Raw genomic sequence first — 21103 nt, 5'->3', positions numbered from 1 at the left:
TTTTAACAGTTGATTCAGGGTAAAGGGTAAATTAGGGTAAAGAATTGGGCTCGGGCCAATTGTACCAAAAACCTTCACAAAAAACTTCCCATAGTGTGGCCAATGTTTTCTTTTTTTTTTGAGGAAAAAAAAAAAAGTAATTATCACCAATTACTTTGCCAAGTAACTAATTACTCTTACATTCAGGTAATTGAGTTACTAACGTAATTACTTTTTGGGAGAAGTAATTTGTATCTATAATTAATTACTTTTTTTCGGTAAGATTAACAACACTGACCGGTAGGAACCTTATACAGTAATGGAATAATAATTGCTGGTGGCAGGTGTTACTTGGATTGCAATAGGCATTCAAAGATTACCCATAGAAAGAGCAATGATGGTGACAAAAATGCTACATGAAAGCTACATTAGAAGGATTGATGTTACCCTTCTATTAAGGGAACAAATTGGCCCAGATAAATAACTGGCAAAAGAATGGATAAAGTGAATTCGAAAAGTATTGATAGACAACTAATCAGTAACAACCATTGCTCTATTTTTATGACCCAAAATACTTTTTTGTCAGTGCACTGCCAACATTCATTCATTTTACATGCCACTTTTCCTTATAGTTTTGCATTATGGATAATTCCTGTCGTAGTGATCCATGACTACCAGCTGAAGCCCAGCTTTCTGATAATGAGCAATCCATTTTGCCCCGGAATACTTTGATAACCTTAATATCTTATTTTACCCTGCACATTTTTTAAAAAATGTCAGAAAAAGCAAAGAAACTCAGGAACAAAAGTCAGTCTCCTCCAAATTTTACAGTAGCTACATTGTGCAGGGAATATAAAACTACTTAAATATATATGTCGGAAAACACAGACAAGACTGAAAAAGCAGTTTCTGCTCTTGCACTCCTCCTTAAGAAAAACTGCTGTATTTTAAGCCAAAACAACTGTTGTGTTTGATAGAACAATATGTCTATATGCTTCCATAGCAGATTCATGGCGCATTAAGCCCCCAAACTTTTAAAAAAAAATTTTTAACCCTGGAATCCCCTGTTTCAACCCAGCCATAAAACGGAGGTCATTAATTATCTTTATTATTTAAAATGTCTGTCGTTTTTAGCTTAGAACCATTAATTGATGTCTCATACTTTGTTTAAAAAAAAAAAAAAAAACGACTGTAAAAAATTATTCACTCGCATACTTTAAGTTTTTAAGCATATTATGTCAGAATGAAAAAAAGTCACGGATATCTACCTCATAACTATCGCTTAATTGTATTTTTTTTTTTGTTACTGTCACATTTTCTCTGATATGTTAGATGATAAATAATCGATCCAAACAAAGAAAAATTGAAAAAAAAAGATTAAATGGGTAAATTTATGAATTAGAAAATCTCGAACACTCCTTGATGTCTGTGATTTCTGCATCGCAACCCTTGTTATCTTACTAAGTTTCACCCATAAAATCCCAAATAAATCACCACAGCCATTTACAGCTGTGTCTTGACATGTGACATGTGATACATGCTACATGTCCCTTAGGGACGGAAAATTTTTGTGGTTTTGAAACCTTGAAATTTTCGGATCGAAACAAGGTAAGTACGTGATAATATCTCGTTAAATTCATGCCGTCTGTAATTCTGCTCTCGTGTGGTCTCACCTCCAGATAGGGTTTTGCTGTTTAAAAAACATATATATATATATATATATATATATATATATATATATATATATATATATATTTTTTTTTTTTTTTAATGCCCTCCTGTTCAATTTTTTTCTTCCCCCAGAAAATTGAGATTTCAATCTTTCCAATGATGTATCACACATGCATATCGGACAATTTTGAAAGTTGGCCAAATTGGGGGTCTCAGAGTGGAACTTCAAGTCACCTGAGTGTTTTCTGCCATATATATATATTTTTAGGAGGAATGGTAAAGAAATGAATTGAATAACCCTTAAAAAAAATAATAATAATAACACCAACAGCACATTGAAACATCATTTTATTTGGCACAACACAAAAAGTGCTTAAAACAAATTACCCATGACTAGCTGGGCATGAAAATAGTCTTTCGTTTTGTTGAAATAAACCCAAAACTTATAATTGTATGTAAAAATAACTTGTATTTCTATATGGCTCAGTAAAGAACCGTACAACATCAAACATTATTTGCATTCTGAAATATCTGTGCAAATGCATTTAAATAACTTTGTCATTACATGTTTCTTTCTGCACTGACTTTCCTGTCAGATCATTCACAAATGTATCACTGACTATAGGGATTGCTTTGTATAACTTGAACAATGCAAACCGAAAGGACATTCTTTTATTTCTTTATTTATTTATTTTCTATTGGAAGCATTCAAGCCTCCACTGTCAAACCCTTTTAATACTGAATGTTTTGAAATCTATGAAATAATTCTGCTTATTGTAAAGTGTAAAATGTTAAATGATTTTCTTGTTTTGCATCATACCTTAGTACAATGTACATTCTAACATGTAACATACTGTAATGCTGCAATATAAATTTGCACATTTTCAACAAAACACAGGTTCAGCATCTCCTTTGCATTCAATAACTTATCCCTACAAATTGCATTTGTATTGCTGTAATTACAGACAAAATCCCCAGCTCAAAATTTCACATTGTTCGGTCAAATAAAAAAGTCAACGTCAGAACAGTTGAAAGCACATAATACATATTCCATTACAAAAACATGATGCAAAATAGAATTTAAAAAATAGTGTATATACACTACAGTCAAAGGTCTGGAAACACTTTTTCATTCGCATTAGAATGTGTGTCTATACTTTTGACTGAGAGTATATGTCTATATAAAATGCACAGAAATAGAGGAAACGATAAGAAACCAGCTACAGCAAAATATCGACAAGGCAGAGTAATCCAGCTTTAAACTGCGTATAAAAAGGACACTTTTATATTGAACAAACATATCATAAATTACATGAGCCCTTTAGAATGCATTAATCTTTGGATGGCATCCTGCATGGAAAACCACTGAGGTATTTTATCGAGATTATACCATGCATTACAAAGGACAATGGGGGAGGCATACTGTAAAAGTGCATTAGAGTTAAACTCAAACCTCCCCTGGCATTACAATACCAAACATTTAATTCTGGAATTCCGTTTCCCTTCATTCAAGTGCCCTTATTCACTTTAATGTCCTTAGTTATTCTTATTTGGTACTTCAGTAACTGTTACTCTCACATTTAGTTGATCAAACACCCCACCCTACACCCTTCACAATGTCAATCAGCCTTCACATCACAGACTAAACATTTCACTCTTCATCCGTCATTAGGAACTGAAGCGGATAGTAAAAGATCATATGATAAAAAGAATGAGCAAGGGCATGGAGAATGCATGATTTACAACATCATTAGGTGCTAGCACACTGATTATGTCTTCCTGGTGGTTTTCATTAAACTTAGAAGAGGGCATAGATCAACATTGACAAATCCAATGTCAACGTGTAATCATCTTAATTGAAATTAATTTTTCTGCAAATAGATAAAATTATCACAGCAGCAATGATACGGTCTCTCTTGTGGTCACATTTTCACCTTATCTGGTAGAAATTATATCTACCAATGAGTGATCAGCTTGAGATTCTTCACGTTGTAAACGTTCATGAACAATATTGAATTCAAGTCATATGGTAGTCTCAACAACACTTCTATTTATGGATGGGAAATGAATGGATTACAGTATATTTTAATTGAGTCCTGCTTGTTAGCATATTTGACTCTCAAACAGGATTGAAGGCCACCTTGGCAAGACCATGCCAGATGACATATGTGCTTCAAGGTAGAAGGACTTCCTGAGTTTTTTTTTTTTTTGTGTGTGACAAGAATGACCTTAAAACCCACTACATTAATGTTGTACCAAAGAAAAAAAGACAACATAAATAAAAGAAGGTTAACATAACACGACCAATGCTACAAGAACAGGCTCAAATAAAGCTTTCAGGTACCAAGAGAACACCATCCATGAAATTACCATTGCACAGGGGTCTCCAAACCAATCCTCGAGGCCCGTTATTGGTCCTGATTTTTGTTCCCAACCGATCCAGTACAGATAGTTGAACCAATGAGGTTTCTGCAAAAACAAGCAGCACCTGACTGCAATCAACTGGTTACATTTGTATAACACCAAATTGATTGTTGCCATGTTTAGTTGGAACAAAATTCTGCAACCACTGTGGCCCTAAGTGGAATAGTTTGGAGACCTCCGCATTACACAATGTACACAGAAATTTAGATGATTTCATCATGTGTCAATTGCAATCAATGAGAAAATAAGTCGATTAATAAGTATCGAGTATAAAGTTGCCAAATTGTTTTCTTACTGCTACTTGGGTCACTTAAAAGTCGAGTATGGATTTTTAGAGAACATTAATTTTGGTTTTTATGTGACAACTATTCTGCACTGTACACACAAGCAGATCCTTGAACAATTGTTATCTGGTATACTATATTTTTTTTAAAGAAATGTTTTATGTTTATTAAGTATTTTTATGGATACACTATACTTTACAACTCAAGTGTCGTCTAATTTGAGAAGATGATTTGTTCCATTGAAGCATTTGTTTGAGACTCCTAATTTTACAGGATTGTCCACATGACTTGAAAACAAACCAAAGAAAGCAGCTTTACATTTTATATTCTAAATATTTTTTTTTTTTTTTTTTCATAGTTTTTGCAACCTTCTATATTAAAAAAAAAAAAAAAAAAACTATATTTAAAAAAAAAAAAAAAGACTGTCAAGGTACAATGCATAGCCTCTGGAACGGCATAGAAATGAATGACAATAACAGTTTTACACACTAAGCAGTGTATATTCTGGCAATAACTGCACACACTAGAGATCAATATGCACCAAGTTCAATTCAAGGCCAAAGCCAAGTTTAATGATAATTGTGGATGCTGATGGGAAGCAACCTGACAGATGCTGATTTGCCTGTTTTAATTTTACTTTTTTTGCAAGGCAAACAAATATTTGCATAGTCATGTTTCAGAGTTCCTAATTCTTAAGAAAAACTCATTAGTAACAGCCTCATTGGGTGAGATGTGCTAAAGTAATAGTGAAACCCAATGAAGATGACAAGTGTAAGAGGTAGCTATTCATACAAAGCCTCACACACTTCCTGCCAACTTCACCTTGTCATACTGAGTCCTTATGTTTGCTAAATTGCAAAACAATAGAAGTTTGTCTTAAAAAAAAAAAAAAAAAAAAAAAAACTCAATAAATACTGTCACGCTAAGTGATGGTACTATCCCAAGATTATGAGCGCAATGTTACTCCTGAACACAAAGCAGCGAGTCATTTTGTATTTTTGTCATTCAAGTTTGAAGATTTTGGTTTAGCCCATTGCAGTTTAACTCAACACAAACCTGCAGAGATACTCATCTTGTTAGAATATCTCTAAGAGTGTCGTTAAGAAAAATATACAAGGCATTTCAGTGGTACATTAGGAATGGTGTAGTAAGTCAAACGTCCAGCACCATGTCATAGTGTTCCTTCTTTCTTTTACCACATTTGTTGATGAGAACTCCATATAAAGTCAATAATATCACCCAATAACTGGCATAAACGACCGCCCCGATGATCAAAATGAGCATTTCTGATTCTGGAAAGGGTTTTTTAGTCTGCATAATTGTAGTGTAGATGATCCCGATGAACAGGATGGTAAACCAAACTGAAATTGGGATTAGACCAATGAAGTTCACCACAATTGTTTTCCTTCCAGAGGTCCCCCATCCAGATTTGTTGATTGTTGCTATTGCAAACATTTTAGCTGGCAACAGGCTTGACATGTAAAGTACAGAATAAAAGGACATAAAGACCATGACAATGTTGCCTCTGAGGCAGCTGGCAAATGTCGACTTGATCAGTGCCACTGCCTGCACAATCAGAAGAAACAACAAAATATTCCAAAGTCTTCCTTGGTAGAAGAGTTGGATCGCAGTGGCGATGAGAAAAAATGGGAAGAACCCGGTAATCACAGCCTCATAGGTCATCCAAAGATGATGTTTGTGGAACCACATGGAGTTGTAGAGCCATTCCCGGAAATACGACTTACTCCATCTAGTTTGCTGATTGAGCCAGCGCAAATATGTAATTGGTGTCTCTGTCAGACACTTGGACCGTGCAGTGTACTTGGTTGCATACCCAAGACTCAGAACTCTGTTCGTTAGATGGCGGTCATCCCCAAAACTGCAGTGGGATCCCATGAAAGTCTGATTGTACCAGTCTTCAAGAAATTCATGCAGAAGTGAATTTCGGTACATTCCCAAAGGTCCACTGATGCACTGCACACAGCCAAAGTATGACTGGCAAGCCCGTTCAATGTTGAATGCCATCCAGTAGCGGACACTACTCAGGAAGGAGATCCATGACTCATATTTGTTCAGAATCTGGAGAGAAACATATGGGGGAACAAACAAAACAAAGGATATGAGTTTATTACCAAAAATATCACTTGTAGAGAGGAATAATGTTTGAAAATGACATTTAGGCTAGGTTCATAACGCAGGTCTTAATGCACAAATCCGATTTTTTTCATGTTTCTCTGACTGAACGGACAAGCCGCATAGAAGTGGACCATTTCAAATCTGATATAAGTCACTTTCTTATGTGGACAAAATCTGATCTCGCCACATTTTTCCAGAATGTGGCTGCAGTCCGAACTGTCAAGTCTTCCAAATTCGAATTCATGCAGCAATTAAGTCAGTAAAAGAGCGAGACAGGCAGAGAGGTGTGCGTGCATGCGTTCTATCAATCCATATAAAGTTTGAATATAAGATTAAACGGGGATTATTTATGTCCATTATTTGTGCTTTTTTTTTTTAGAATGACATAGAACCAGCATGTGTAGTCCTCTATTTTGATGCTTCTGTGTATGCGTGTCAGTTTGCTCAGAACGTGTCGGACTGCGAGTTAGTGTGCATGCGTAATACATGAGCGGGCTAAATGGAAAAAGGCAGTATGAACGGGCACGCCAAAAAAACTAATATGAAAAAAATGGAACTGTGCATCAAGACCTGCAGTCTGAACCTAGCCTTAGTTACCTCACCTGCACATCGCCTCCAACACCACCCACCATAGAGTCCTCTTCAAGAACCTTTACCATCTCCACTGATGATGCTGGATCCAGCATGGTGTCTGAGTCGCACACCTAGGTTAAAAAAACAAACAAAACAAAATAGTATGTCAGTCCTGAGAAATGCTTTACCAGCTAGATGTAGATGAACAGCATTCACACATTCTTTTCTCTTTCACCATTCTTTGTACCAGTGGTGGCCAAAAGTCCAACAATGAATAGAACAAGGACAGGAACTTAACCGTGCATCAGGAGATACAGAGTGTATGGACAAATGCCAGCTTTATGATTAGAGTGGTAACTTGACCAATTAACTGATTTGTTCTGTGACAGACTTAGTTTACTTGTATATACTGTCAACATTTTTCTTTGAAAATAATTGAAATGCCAATAATGCATTCGACCTACTGACTTGAAGAAAATAAAAAATATTTTTTTAAAAGCCATCTTTTCATGTTATATGTTTTTAATAAATAAGATACAGTAACACTTGATTGGATTAAAAAAATAGTGAACGATAATATAATTAAAAGTAAAGATATAAAATGATTTTTAAATGTGTAATTACTGTACATTAAGATAATCTGAGTTTAAAAAATGAAAAATAAAAAAAATAGCTGCTGTCGTGTGTGTGGCCTGGTGAGTGAGGGGAAAATGCTTCTTCGTGTTTGCATTGAGAAATGAGTTGTAGCTTAGTTTATAGTACTGTAGCTTTTAGTGAGTGTTTTCATTTAGAATTTGAGCTGCAGGTCTGGGAGGTATAGAGAAAAATGACAGGAGGTAGAAACACACAGTCTCCTGAGTGATGCTGTCCCACCCCTTATCCCAAAATACTCCTCATTTATTTAAGCAGCAATTCATTCAACCAAGTTTTGTAGAGACTACTTTTTATACAAAAATGGTGCCTGATGACTGTTACAGTGTGTTTTTAATCACTCAACAAATGGCTGAATAATCATCAGAGTGTTTCTTTTCTTCACTTTAATGATGTAACTTGAGTTTGCGGGACAAAACAAAAATTAAAAATAAAATGACCATACTGTACGTCTTATACCTTGTATCTTCTGGTGCATTACTATTTTGTTAAGCTTGCTTATTAATATTGTTAGTTTAGTATTTTCTCGATCAATTGATCACTTTTGTTGTACAACTCTGGCAATTTTGTTAATTTTAATGTTTTGTGGATTGCACCTTCTAACTTATTTTTAAAAGAAATACAGATCCATCCATTGTCTGTGCCACTTGTCCTCATGAGGGTCATGAAACTGCTGGAACTTATCCCAGCTGACTATGGGATGGAGGTAAAATACATCACCAAAGTGGTTGCTAGCCAAATGCAAGAAAATAAAGACTTAAATATTTTTGTTTACATGCAGACAAACACAAAACAGGTTTTTTGTAGCATTTCTCCAAAGTCATCTATTTAATATATACTGCTAAAAAAAAATAAAGGGAACACTAACATAACACGTTGTAGATCTGAATGAATGAAATATTTCTATTAAATACTTTGTTCTTTCCATAGTTGAACGTGCTGAAAACAAAGTCAGACAAACATTATCCATGAAAATGAAATGTTTCAACCCATGAAGGTCCGGATTTGGATTTATACTCAAAATGAAAGTGGAAACATACACTACAGGCTGATCCAACTTTGATGCAATGTCCTTTAAACAAGTCAAAATGAAGTTTAGTAGTGTGTTTGGCCTCTGCATGCTTGTATGACCTCCCTGCAACACCTGGGCATGAGGTGGTGGATGTTCTCCTGAGGGATTTCCACCCAGATCTGGACCAGCACATCACTGAGTCCCTGGACAGTCTGAGGACGAACCTGTCGTCCTGTAGGAGATACCAGGAGACAGGCAGTTACTCCAGGAGAGCTGGACAGGGCCATAGAAGATCCTTAAACCCTCAGCAGGATCGGTATCCACTCTTTTGTTCAAGGAGGAATAGGATGAACACTGCCAGAGCCCTACAAAAGGACCTCCAGCAGGGCACTGGTGTGAATGTTTCTGACCAAACAAGAAATGGGCTCCATGAGGATGGTCTGAGGGGTCTGACATCCTTTAGAGAGCCCTGTTCTCACTGCCAATCACCGTACAGCTTAAGAGTCATTTGCCATAGACCAACAGAATTTGCAACTCTGCCACTGGCTCCATACTCTTCACCGATGAAAACAGGTTCAACCTGAGCACATGCGACAGACGTTAAAGGATCCGGAGATCCCATGGAGAACGTTATGCTACCTGCAACATCACTCAGAATGACCGGTGTGGTGGTGGGTCAGTGACGGTCAGGGGAGGCATATCCTTGGAAGGACACCCAGACCTCTATAGGTTAGATGATGGCACCCTGACTGCTATCAGGTATCGGGATGAAATCCTTGGACTCACTGTCATAAGCTACGCTTGTGCAATGGAACCTGGGTTCCTCCTGGTCCATGACAATGCCCAACTTCATGTGGCTGTAGTATGCAACAGTTCCTGAAGAAAGAAGGAATTGATAACATTGACTGGCCCTCACATTTGCCAGACCTAAATCCAATAGAACACCTCTGGAACATTGTGTTTAGGTCCATCTGGCAGAGCCAGGTTGCTCCTCAGACTGTCCAGGAGCTCAGTGATGCCCTGGTCCAGATCTGGGAGGAGATTCCCTAGGACACCCTCCGTCATCTCATTAGCAGCATGCCCAGGCGTTGTAGGGAGGTCATCCAGGCACTTGGAGGCCACACACACTACTGTATCTCATTTTGACTTTTTTACATGAAAGTTGAATCAGCCTGTAGTGTCTTTTTCCACTTTCATTTTGACTATAAATCCAGACCTCCATGGGTTGATACATTTGATTTTCATTGATAATTTTTGTGTGATTTTGTTGTCAGCACATTCAACTATGTAACGAACAAAGTATTTAATAAAAATATTTTATTCATTTATCTCTACAATGTGTTACGTTAGTGTTCCCTTAGTTTTTTTGGCAGTGGTATAATGTGTCTTATTTGAATTCTCAAGTACCATCAGTTAAAATTGAACTCCATTTTCAATGTAAGATACTATATATTCCCTTCAACATTTTTCTGATGCTCACTGGCCATCCTTAGTTCTAATTTCATATTATGGACATTAATATTATGCTGTGCATTGGTCTCAATTGTATATTTTTTCACAATTGGGCATTATGCTTGCAATTTCAGTTTAGTTTTAAATTCTCACCTGGACATAGTCAACACTCCTTCCCAGCGCTTTAAAGGCTGTGTACATGACTTCTCTCTTGCCTCCCCATTTTTGCATGATACAAACGCACTTGTTGTTTAGGACCAGTCCAGAGACTTGCTGAAGGCCCTCAGCATAGCTCTCCTCTGTCTCTTCTGGTCCTCTGCTGTGAAAGTTACTCCTCCACACATATGTAGCGACCTTGTCCCTTCCCATGATTTCTTTAAAAATTTCCATCATATACAAGTCATCATCTGAGTTCCCATCCACGACCAAGATGACTTTTATTCCAGGGTAGGTCAGCCTCTTTACTGACACCAGGCATTTCCTCAGGTAGTTTGGGTCCTCTTGATAAGCTGCAATGCATAGTGCTAAAGATTTATTCAGTTTGATTGGTGTCTCTAAAGACCGCTTCATATTTCGATGTTCTAAGAGTGCAAAGAGACTTTGGATGATAAGATGAACAACCAAGATAGCTCCATACAGTCCAAAGGACAGATGATTGTGGGCTGTGGTGAAGAACTGGTAGCCCATGATGTAAGCTGTGGAGATGCCCACCAGGAGTGAAACACCAAACATTGTCGTCCCAAATATCCGCAGGTAGGTGAGGACTCGTTGACAGCTCATCTGGGTTGGTGGGGAAATGGAAAGTAATTAATGACTGTGGTATAACATGTTTATCATCAATATATTGTAAGTCTAATGGGGCGCACATATTTTATTATTCTCAACTTTTTCAATTATACACCAGTCAAGACTGGCCCTAATGTGTGCTCTACTCATCTCGCCCCTGTTGGACAAATTGCGTCTAGGCATTCCTCGTCACTGTACGGTGGTATGAAAAAGTATCTGAACCTTTTGGAATTTCTCACATTTCTGCATAAAATAGCAATCAAATGTGATCTGATCTTTGTCAAAATCACACAGATTAAAATAACAGTGTGTGCTTTAACTAAAACCACCCAAAAATGTATAGGTTTTTTTGTCGTAATGAGGATATCATGCAAACAATGACAGAAGGGGGAAAATAAGTACGTGAACCCTCTGCCTTGGGAGACTTAAAGAGCATTTGGAACCATTTTTTTTACCAAACAATTTAAGTCATGTATGTGCCCAATCACTGAAGAGTGGTTTGAAGCTGCCCTGCCCGCTATAAAACACACACCTGGTAAGAAATGTCTTGATGAGAATTATTGTCTGGTGTGCATCATCGTTTGGAAATTCGTGCAGGGTATTATAACCAGACTCTGACGATTAACTACAGCCATACAATACAAATGTGCACACCAATATACCTAATCACTTGTGAAAAAAGCTGCAATGGATGGATGGACTCTCAAAAGGAGAAATAAAGAAGTGCAGCCTCGCAACAGTGTAAAAACCTTGTGTGATGTCCCACTCTGGGCCTGATGTTCTGGTCACTCAGTGCGGCAGGCAAACTTTTAATGGGGACAGTGTCAATACTTTTTGACAGTTTGGGACTAATGGTTACTGGTATGTTTTAGGTGATTACAGAGAGTAAGTGTGGACTAGTAAACTAGTCTTAACCTTTTTTCCCTCTTAACCTTTTTTCCCAGGGGGGCACTTAACGTTCAGGACGAACTTTGCCTCCTACCCACAGTAAACGGGAATAGCAACAAGGACACTCGGATGGTGTCAAGGATGAAAAGTGAACGAAGTTTTTAACTGTGAGGCAGAGATTCTATTACGTCTCTCTCACTTGCTCCCCTTTGTTTTTTGTTGGGTTTTTTTTCTTTCTTTTTTTTTTTTTTACAAATGAAAGGAAATAATCCATGTTTATGACCATCATTTGTATTGCATTGAATGAGGTGTGTCCAAACTTTTGGCCTGTACTGTGTATATACAGATCTTGACATTGTCCATGTTAAATCCTGGGTTCAAGCTCAGTTGGGGTTGAAGCTTTTGAGAGCTTTGGTTGATAGAAATTCTAAATATCCATCGTCAGCTGTAGTTTTGGCTAAGCAAAGCAAAGGACCATCCCTAAGGCGCTTGTCACATGATCTGTTCGAAAAATAATTTTGACCCATTATGAAATACTTTGTCAGATTCTTGTTCATTTCATTCATTTTTGTCGTATGTTTTATTGCTTTACAATTTTTATAGACTTCATTTTTAACGGCTAGGTCTTTATTTTAAAGGGGAAGTTAAGAATTTTTGACATTAGGTTTAATCTTCGAGTTGGCAGGGGTATAATTAGCCACTGGAGTTGATTTGAAAAAATTCCGTGCAGTTTGTCAGTTATTTGTTAGTTTTAGAGCTCTGGAGTGGCGGGGCTAGAGCGCTAACTCAAAGAATAATCCCTATGTGAAAAATTCTTATCTTCTCCTTTAAATTCAATTCTCGGAAAGTAAATTACATGTGATGCCATTTTTCTGTTGTCATTCCTATGTTGACACAGCAAAGGGCGGAAAATTGGTAAAAAGTAACTGATAAATTACTTTTAAAGTAACTTAATTACTTTGATAATGAATTAATCAGTAAAGTAATTAGATTACTTTTTTGAGGCGTAGTCAGTAATCGGTAATTAAATTACTCTTTCAAGTAATCTGTGACAACACTGGTAGTGACTGAAAAAGAAATGCCTTATTTCAGTTGTCCCAACTATATATATATGCAGGGGTGAAAGTGGCTAGAATTTCTTGCCGGAACTCCCCGACGTGTAGGTCGCCATGGAGCCAGAAATTTTATTATTATTATTTTCACATTATTATTATTATTTTTTTTTTTTAATGAAAAACTAATTTTCATTTAAAATTGTATTTTTTTTCAATGATTTGCAAAATAAAAGTTAACAAAAACAGCAATAACCCCAACCTTCATCTCCTAATTTTCATTTCCCCTCATTTCCTCACATACTAAATGCCAAATCTCAATTACTTATTAAGAACATAGGATGTATATTAAAATTGAAGTTAATGTACACATTTACTTTTTTCTTTTAATAATAAAGATATACCGTATTCGCCCGAATATAAGACGACCCTGATTATAAGACGACCCCCTCTTTTTCAAGACCCAAGTTTGAAAAAAAGACTTTTTGAACACCAAAATAATTTTTATACAGAAAATAATTACAGTACATCTGAAACAAATTATTATAACAATATATTTGAGAGAAAAAGCATGTTATTTTGCCTCATTCAGATCTTAATATCTGAACATTTAAATATGTAAACTAAAGTGCAATCACATTTGTAAATGAATGGCTTCAGATTTTTGAAATGTAAATGAACCAATCTATTGTGATAAAAAAACAAAATTGCAATAACTGCATTAACCACCACAGTGAAGTCTAACTGTAACTGTAGCCTTGAAACAAATCTGAATAAGGAAAAACATTGCAATAAAATTATGCAAACTTGTTAAACTTGAGAGTAGCTGAGATTCTTCTTCTTCGTGTCAGGGGTTCGCTTAGGCCTGGGGAGTCAAGTTCAGCATTCGCTTCAGTGATATCTGGCGCCGTCTAGCATCGTGAATGTGTATAATGTCTTGACCCCGAATATAAGACAACCCCACTTTTTCAGTCTTATTTCAATGCAAAAAAACACCGTCTTATATTCGAGCCAATACGGTAAGTAACATACCTTCAGAAAAATAAGTACAAATGAGTTACATTATACGGAGTGAATTGGAATATATTTTGAAGATTGCGCAAACATTGACTTTTTAAATCATAAGGAAATGAATAAGTAGCCTGACAAATGAACAAATATAACATAACTGTATTAGTCCAAAGTGCACATTGAAAGCTAAGATGTTCTGAACCTCCCCATCAGAGCAACTAAAACTAAATATAAAAAAAAAAAGCCTCCTCAACTCTTTAGTTGCTCTTAAAGATTTGATCCATTTTATGTTGCATTGCCCTTTTTTGTCGCATCAATTCAACAACCTTTTTTTTTTTTTTTTTTGCTGTTCCAGAAAACATGCACATTTGAACCAATCAGAGCTAACCAGCTCTGCTGATCACATGTCAGTATGTCAGCAAACTGAACGGATAAATGAGTCCAGGCGTTTTGCTTTGTTGCGTGCATTCGCACATTGACGTGACTCATCATCGTCTGACTCTGATAACTGCAGCAGCTGGGGAAACCTCCATGCCTTCTGTGGAATAATAATAAATATTGGTGGAAACGGATTACGCTACACAAGCACTTTATTATGCTTGTTGTTAACACTTGTGTATGTAAATCTGATGTTGGTAGATTGTTTTCTTCTTGGAGATGAAATGCATGTGTGGCAGCTTAGTATTTTTTAATTTTATTTTTTTTACAGAGCGTTTTGATAGTTGCCGTCATATTTTCGGAATCAAAGCACAGTGTACCGGAACAGCATTCCGGCCCTGAATCTTATACCTGAACAGCATTCTGGCCTTGAATCTTATACCGGAACTGCGTTCTGGCCCTGAACCTTATACCGGAACTGCGTTCTGGCCCTGAATCTTATACCAGAACTGTGTTCCTGACCCTTCTGTCCCACTTTCACCCCTGTATATATGACAGATTTATACAAAATTTCTCCATTTGCAGGCTTTTATCCAGCAGTCATTATGTTGCTACCTCCATCTGTTTGGCAGATAAGTGGAGACCAACTCAGCGTGGCTCAGTGCAGAGCGGACCACCCTGTGATGTCATCTGTTTATAGCTCCGTGGGAAGAAAAAGTCAAGCGCTTTGAGTTTTCTAGTGCTGAATATGTGCTCAGTCTGTTCACTTACTTTCGAAGTAAGTATGATGAAATCTACTAAGTGATACAGTTATAAATAAAGGCATTTATTAACTCATGGAAAGTAGGTCATAAAAGCTAAGTAAAAAAAAAAAGAAAAAAAAAAAAATATATATATATATATACATATATATATATATATTAGACGATTTTTAATAATGTTCTTGACCCCATAACTGGAAGGGGAAAAAATTCCCCATATTTGCAATGTACAGTTTGTGGTGTCATTTGATGACAGAGCTTTTTGTACTGCTAAACTTCCACCTGTGGAACATCTCACTTGAACTGCATCACTGGATATTTTAACTAATGTCCCTCAAGCACCTGTTAACCGTGCAGACAGGCACATGTCACACAAACAAAAATGTTGCCATTTTTAGGACTGTTTTACTCTCTTTCTGTGTTTACTCAGTAGCGGCCGTCTACACAGGGCAGTGGAGCCGTGATGGACCGTGACCACTGTTCTGCTCCATTGCCCTGTGTTGGTGTCCTGTGGCATGTGTTCTTCTCTTAGACCAGGGGTCGGCAACCCAAAATGTTTAAAGAGCCATATTAGACCAAAAAAACAAATATGTCTGGAGCTGCAAAAAAATAAAAGCCTTAAATAAGCCTTATAATAAGAACAACACATGCTGTATGTATCTAAATTAGTTATAATAGTACACTATCAAAATGACTAAGTTGGCTACCAATACATAATGATCCTTCATGGTAAAATATTTATTTTCCCTGCAGTGTATCTTATAGGAATGACGCACCATGTGACTACTCTGTTGTACGATGCCGCCTCAAGTTGAACTTCATTACAATATAAATGAGTCTTATTCCATTTTCAAAAATTTTAGAAAAAGCTGCAGGGAGGCTCGAGGGCAATTCTAAAGAGCCGCATCTAGAGCCGCAGGTTGCTGACCGTTGACTTACCAAATGTGGAGGCGGGCCGGATATGGCCCGCCTCCACATTTAGTCCGGCCCCCTGAACATTTTTTTTTTTTTTTCTCAATAGTGTTATTTATTTCCTGGCTTTTTTTCTGTGAAGAACCCAGAGAGGGTTATTTGATTGTGGATTTTTGAAAAACAATAAATTTTTACATTTAGGCACTCCTGCAATCGTCACACTTTTTCTGTTACAAACTGACCCGGCCCCTCATCAGAGAAGGGAAAAGTTTTGTGGCCCTCACAGGAAAAAGTTTGGGGACCCCTGTCTTTGAGCCTGTGTACCATGCCTTACTGCACTGGTCATTATCTCGGTCATTATCTCATCAACATGATTACGATTCAGAGGCTCCCAATTCGATTATAAATCGATTATTGATGCACCACAAACCCTAAACCCACCGCTTTTAATTTTTTGTACACTAGTTCAAAAATTGTTCAAAAATCCTCTCAGGCTAAACAAAATACTATTTCAGTATCAAGTTAACCGTTAAAAACAGTAAATAAAATACTCAAGTCCCCATTCTGTATCGGCAGCTTTAAACTACATTCAATTAATTTAATGTTGTGAATCAACCGTTAAAGTTGTTAAAATTGCTCCTGTTATTCCATAATTTCCCTTCTGTCTACTTTCGACGTGAAAGTTTTAAAACTGTTTCATCATTTAAAGATAGATTCAAGTGAAGATTTTGCCGATTTTTTTTTTTTTTTTTTAAGATAAAAAGTAATTAAGTACGCTACAACAGAGCCTTCTAGAGAAGTCTACTGCTTTAAGATGGCACCTGTTTACTAGCGCGGGAAAGTCTGTCATTTCGCATCTAGTTCTAGATACTGTATATGTGATATCTACCATAGCCGTATGTTGCCGTATGTTTGTAGCAACTAGCAACTGGGCGCTGTTTGTCGCGGCTGACGGCCGGAGTCAGGTATTATTGTTTTTTTTGTTTTTTTTATCTAGCAGCATGAGTTGAACATGATGTTTACTCTCGGTCCGTTCCTCATTGCGTCCTGAAGACTGCGCTGACTGTGTTTTATTTCCGCTTTACCTGGTATAATTCAATAATTGGAATTTGGATGTTTGTGAATCGTTCTCGAATCTTCCACGGCCGACTCGCGAATAATCTAGTCATCATCATCATCGCCATATTTTGTGTTTGTGCATATATGTGGGTTTGTGAGACAACATTGAATAGAAATATTAGAAAATAATGTTCAAATGAAAATATGTTGTTATATGACAATTTGCAGTATATCAGAAGCATTAAACTGTATTTGCTGATTAAATACAACCCGTAAAAACACAACGCCACCTGTAAATTGCTCCCTTTGGAAAATTTGAGCTTAAATATCCATCCATTCTCTACATCATCTATTCCTTTCAATCATGATGCTTTCTTTAACTGCTTTATTTTAACAATGATACAGTGCCCTCCATAATTATCTACATCATCTTTTCCTTTCAATCATGATGCTTTCTTTTACTGCTTTATTTTAACAATGATACAGTGCCCTCCATAATTATTGGTACCCCTGAGAAAGATGTGTTTTTTAGCATCTAATATTTTTTTTTATTCAAATAATATGGGACCTTAATGGAAAAAAAGAGAAAAATCCAACCTTCAATACAAGTGCATTCATTCAGTGGGGAAAAATATCCCACATAAAGAAAAAAATATTTGACATCAAATAATGTGTGTCACAATTATTAGCACCCCTGGTGTTAATACTTTGTACAACCCTCTTTTGCCAACAAAACAAGGTCTGGGGACTGAGATGGCCATGGGAGGAGCTTGATTTTGTGTCTGGTGAACCATTTCTGTGTAGATTTGGCCATATGTTTAGGGTCATTGTCTTGCTGAAAGACCCAGTGACGACCCATCTTCAGCTTTCGGGCAGAGGGCAACAGATTTTGATTTAAAATGTCCTGGTATTTCAAAGCGTTCATGATGCCATGCACCCTAACAAGGTTCCCAGGGCCTTTGGAAGCGAAACAGCCCCACATCATCACTGACCCACCCCCATACTTCACAGTGGGTATGAGGTGCTTTTCAGCATGCGCATCTTTCATGGCACGCCAGACCCACTTAGAGTGTTTGTTGCCAAAAAGCTCAATCTTGGTCTCATCATCATGAGATGATCTTGGTCTCACACAAAAATGCACACGGTCCCAGGCTTCAACTGGGACCGTGTGCTTTGGTCAGATGAGAAAAAATGCAAGTGTTAAAAGCTTTTTGTTTGTTTGTTTACAGGTGGAAAACACTGTTAAGCAGTTGATATGCCTCACAACAACACATACTGTACATCAGGGGTGTCCAAACTTTTTGCAAAGGGGGCCAGATTTGGTGTAGTAAAAATGTGGGGGGCCGACCTTTGCTGACGTCCTTTACGTAGACAATATAGTTAAGCAAATTTTAGCAAGCCATTCTGTCTGTCACATTTGCTTTAATTTTTTTTTTATTATTAATTTCAACAATCTCGCAACTAGCCTCTGTGGCGTTCTCTTTCGACTCTCGGGCACTTGCGAAATACTGCTACTGTAAAAATTATGCTAGCTTCAGGTTGCTTCAATTTCTCGCTGCTTATCTTCCCTATAATCTTATGGTACATGTCAGCGTGTCATGTTTGGTAATATCGCCTTACATCGAACTCCTTAAAAACAGCGACTGCCTCTTTGCAAATGAGGCACACACAGTTGCATATTTTAGTGAAGAAGTAGTCCAATTTCCACCTATCCTTGAAGTGTCGGCCGTCGCAGTCAACTTTTTTTGATTGTCGCCATTTTAGAAAATTGAAAGTAAAGGGTCACACGGGGTAATGTTGCTTAGAGTGCTGCTGCCTTTTAGTGGGTAAATGAGGAGCAGCATTTAGTGTGTAAGCTCCTTCATATGCTGGTAACAGTAATGCTCACCAATTTATTAAGTTTGTATGCGGGCCAGACGTTATTGATTTTATGACAGAGGCTAGGGGCCGGATTAAATTTGACCACGGGCCGCATTTGGCCCCCGGGCCGGACTTTGGACATGTCTGCTGTACATTAATGGACATATATTGAGACTACATGCGTTCTACCTGGGGGCGGCCGAGAGGCTGGGAGACGGTGGCTCGCCTCGCGGTAGACCATGAGCTCGATCCCAAAATCCAACTATGAGCTTTTTAACTGCAGCAACTTTAAGATACACTATTGGAGCTGGAATTATCGAGGACAGCGGGAGAAAGTCCGTCTGGAGGCTGCTGAGAGTGTCTGTAATGTTGGGTGAAAGTTTGGCAAGGCTCCCTTAAGCTCTGCTGTCTGATAACACATTCCTCCTATGCTCAACGTTCGTTAATATTTTTCTAATAACTTTATAAATTGTGATTTATTGACCTGTTTTGCACATGCACCAATCGTTTTAAATAAAACAAGAAATGGAATCATGTTGTCCAAATGTTTTATTGCGACCAATATATGCAATAAAAAAGAATGACCTACTATTTTTGTACCAAATACTAGTATGTGCATACCTTGTAGTATTTCCTTGTAACAACAAAATCCGTGTCAGCCCTTCTGCATTTGGCAAATGTGATATTATTTGTAATTTCACCTCATTTTTGTCACTCAAGTGGCCGGCGTATCAATCTACACCTCACATCAACACAGGCTGACAGATTGTTATAATTTTGTCCACGAATGATCAACGAAGTGATAAGAACAATCATACAATCTTTTAGTTATATCCTTAGGTTTAAATCACATCCTTAACTTCTTGTCTGCAGCTGGTTTCGATTTAAGGTGTATGGCGAGGTAGAGCCACACTGGCGCATTGTAGCTACTAACTGGTCACTGATCAAAACATTCCACTTCAAACCATATATATATGCGCTTCCACGCACAGCACAGAAAGTCTCGGAGTCGCATGTACGTTGTGCTGAATCCATTTTTGGAGATTCCCTGGGTTCCTCTGGTTTGATTTTGCAGTTTTAACTTTGTCAACACACTGCTTACTTTAATCGCAATTCATGTTGTACTTTCTAAATAGGAAGTTCGGAGCAGAAATTTTCCAAGATGTCGCCGCCCATGTTTCACTCAGGAAACTTGTCTATAGTCACAGCCGATAATTGGGCCCTTGTGACTTGAACCACAAGAGAAGGGAATAGCTGAAATGTGTGTCCTATTGTTTCAATTAGTGATGCAAGACATTCAGTACATGCATGAATTAATCGTGTTGGGTTAAACCCCAAATCCAAATTTCAATTATTCAGCTTTTCAAGACATTCCAGACAATGTCTTTAACAAATGACATTGTGGAGAAAGGCCTTTGTTTTTTTGTTTTTTTTCAAGAATATATTGACATACAATATATTTTTCTCAAAACACTAATCGAAACACTGAATTCTGGTTAATATTATATGTTGGAGTAAGAATAAAACTGACTAATTTATCAACTTACATGAATGGTTTTAGCTCCCCTTTGTATATTAGTGACTTTTTTGTGGGAAAATACATCAAAACCTGACCTTAACATCACTTTTCAGACAAATTAGAAAGGCGACTGCAACTTTTGAATATGTAAGGCAAAATCCCAGTAACACCGAGGGTCGCCGAGGTGCTACTGCCTTTCGCAGCTAAGCATGGGCAGTATGCGGGGTATCCCCTGAATTGGTTGCCAGCCAATCACATGGCACACGGACACAAGCAACCATTCACACGCACACTGATACCTAGGTACAATTTGGACCATTCAATCAGCCTACCATGCATGTTTTTGGAATGTGGGTAAAAATCTGTGTATCTGAAGTAAACCTACGCAGGCACGGGGAGAACAAGTAAACTCCACACAGCCTCCAGTTAAGTGACAGGAAAAGAACGATACAGAAAACTCTTCTTAACCTTATAAGTACAGAAAAGAGGAGTGAAAAACAAACGCCCACAAACAGAGGATTCAAGAAAGCTCTTGGTCTTATAATAATGCCTTGTTCTTTTTATTATTCTAGTGTAGTGTAGCAAGCTTCGTCTGGCACGTGCCGAGGCAATGAATGACACACACTATTTTACAAGAGCCCTTATACACACTCTGTTCATGCACACTGAAGACAAATGCACACATAAAAGCTCAT

General features: G+C 37.4%; 1 protein-coding gene across 1 annotated transcript in view; it reads right to left on the bottom strand.

The window, feature by feature from the left end:
• Positions 1-5510: 5510 nt before the first annotated feature.
• Positions 5511-21103, bottom strand: part of has2 (hyaluronan synthase 2) — a 29193-nt gene continuing 13600 nt past the window's right edge. The window contains exons 2-4 of the mRNA XM_057834568.1: positions 10336-10962; positions 7097-7198; positions 5511-6437 (exon numbers count right to left, since the gene is read on the bottom strand). Coding sequence (XP_057690551.1) covers positions 5511-6437; positions 7097-7198; positions 10336-10962 — 1656 coding nt within the window. The remainder of the gene's footprint in view (positions 6438-7096; positions 7199-10335; positions 10963-21103) is intronic.

This window comes from Corythoichthys intestinalis, chromosome 4 (genome assembly GCF_030265065.1).
Source record: "Corythoichthys intestinalis isolate RoL2023-P3 chromosome 4, ASM3026506v1, whole genome shotgun sequence".
NCBI lineage: Eukaryota > Metazoa > Chordata > Actinopteri > Syngnathiformes > Syngnathidae > Corythoichthys > Corythoichthys intestinalis.
Note: the sequence above shows the minus strand (reverse complement) of the source record. Positions and strands in the feature narration are given on the sequence as shown.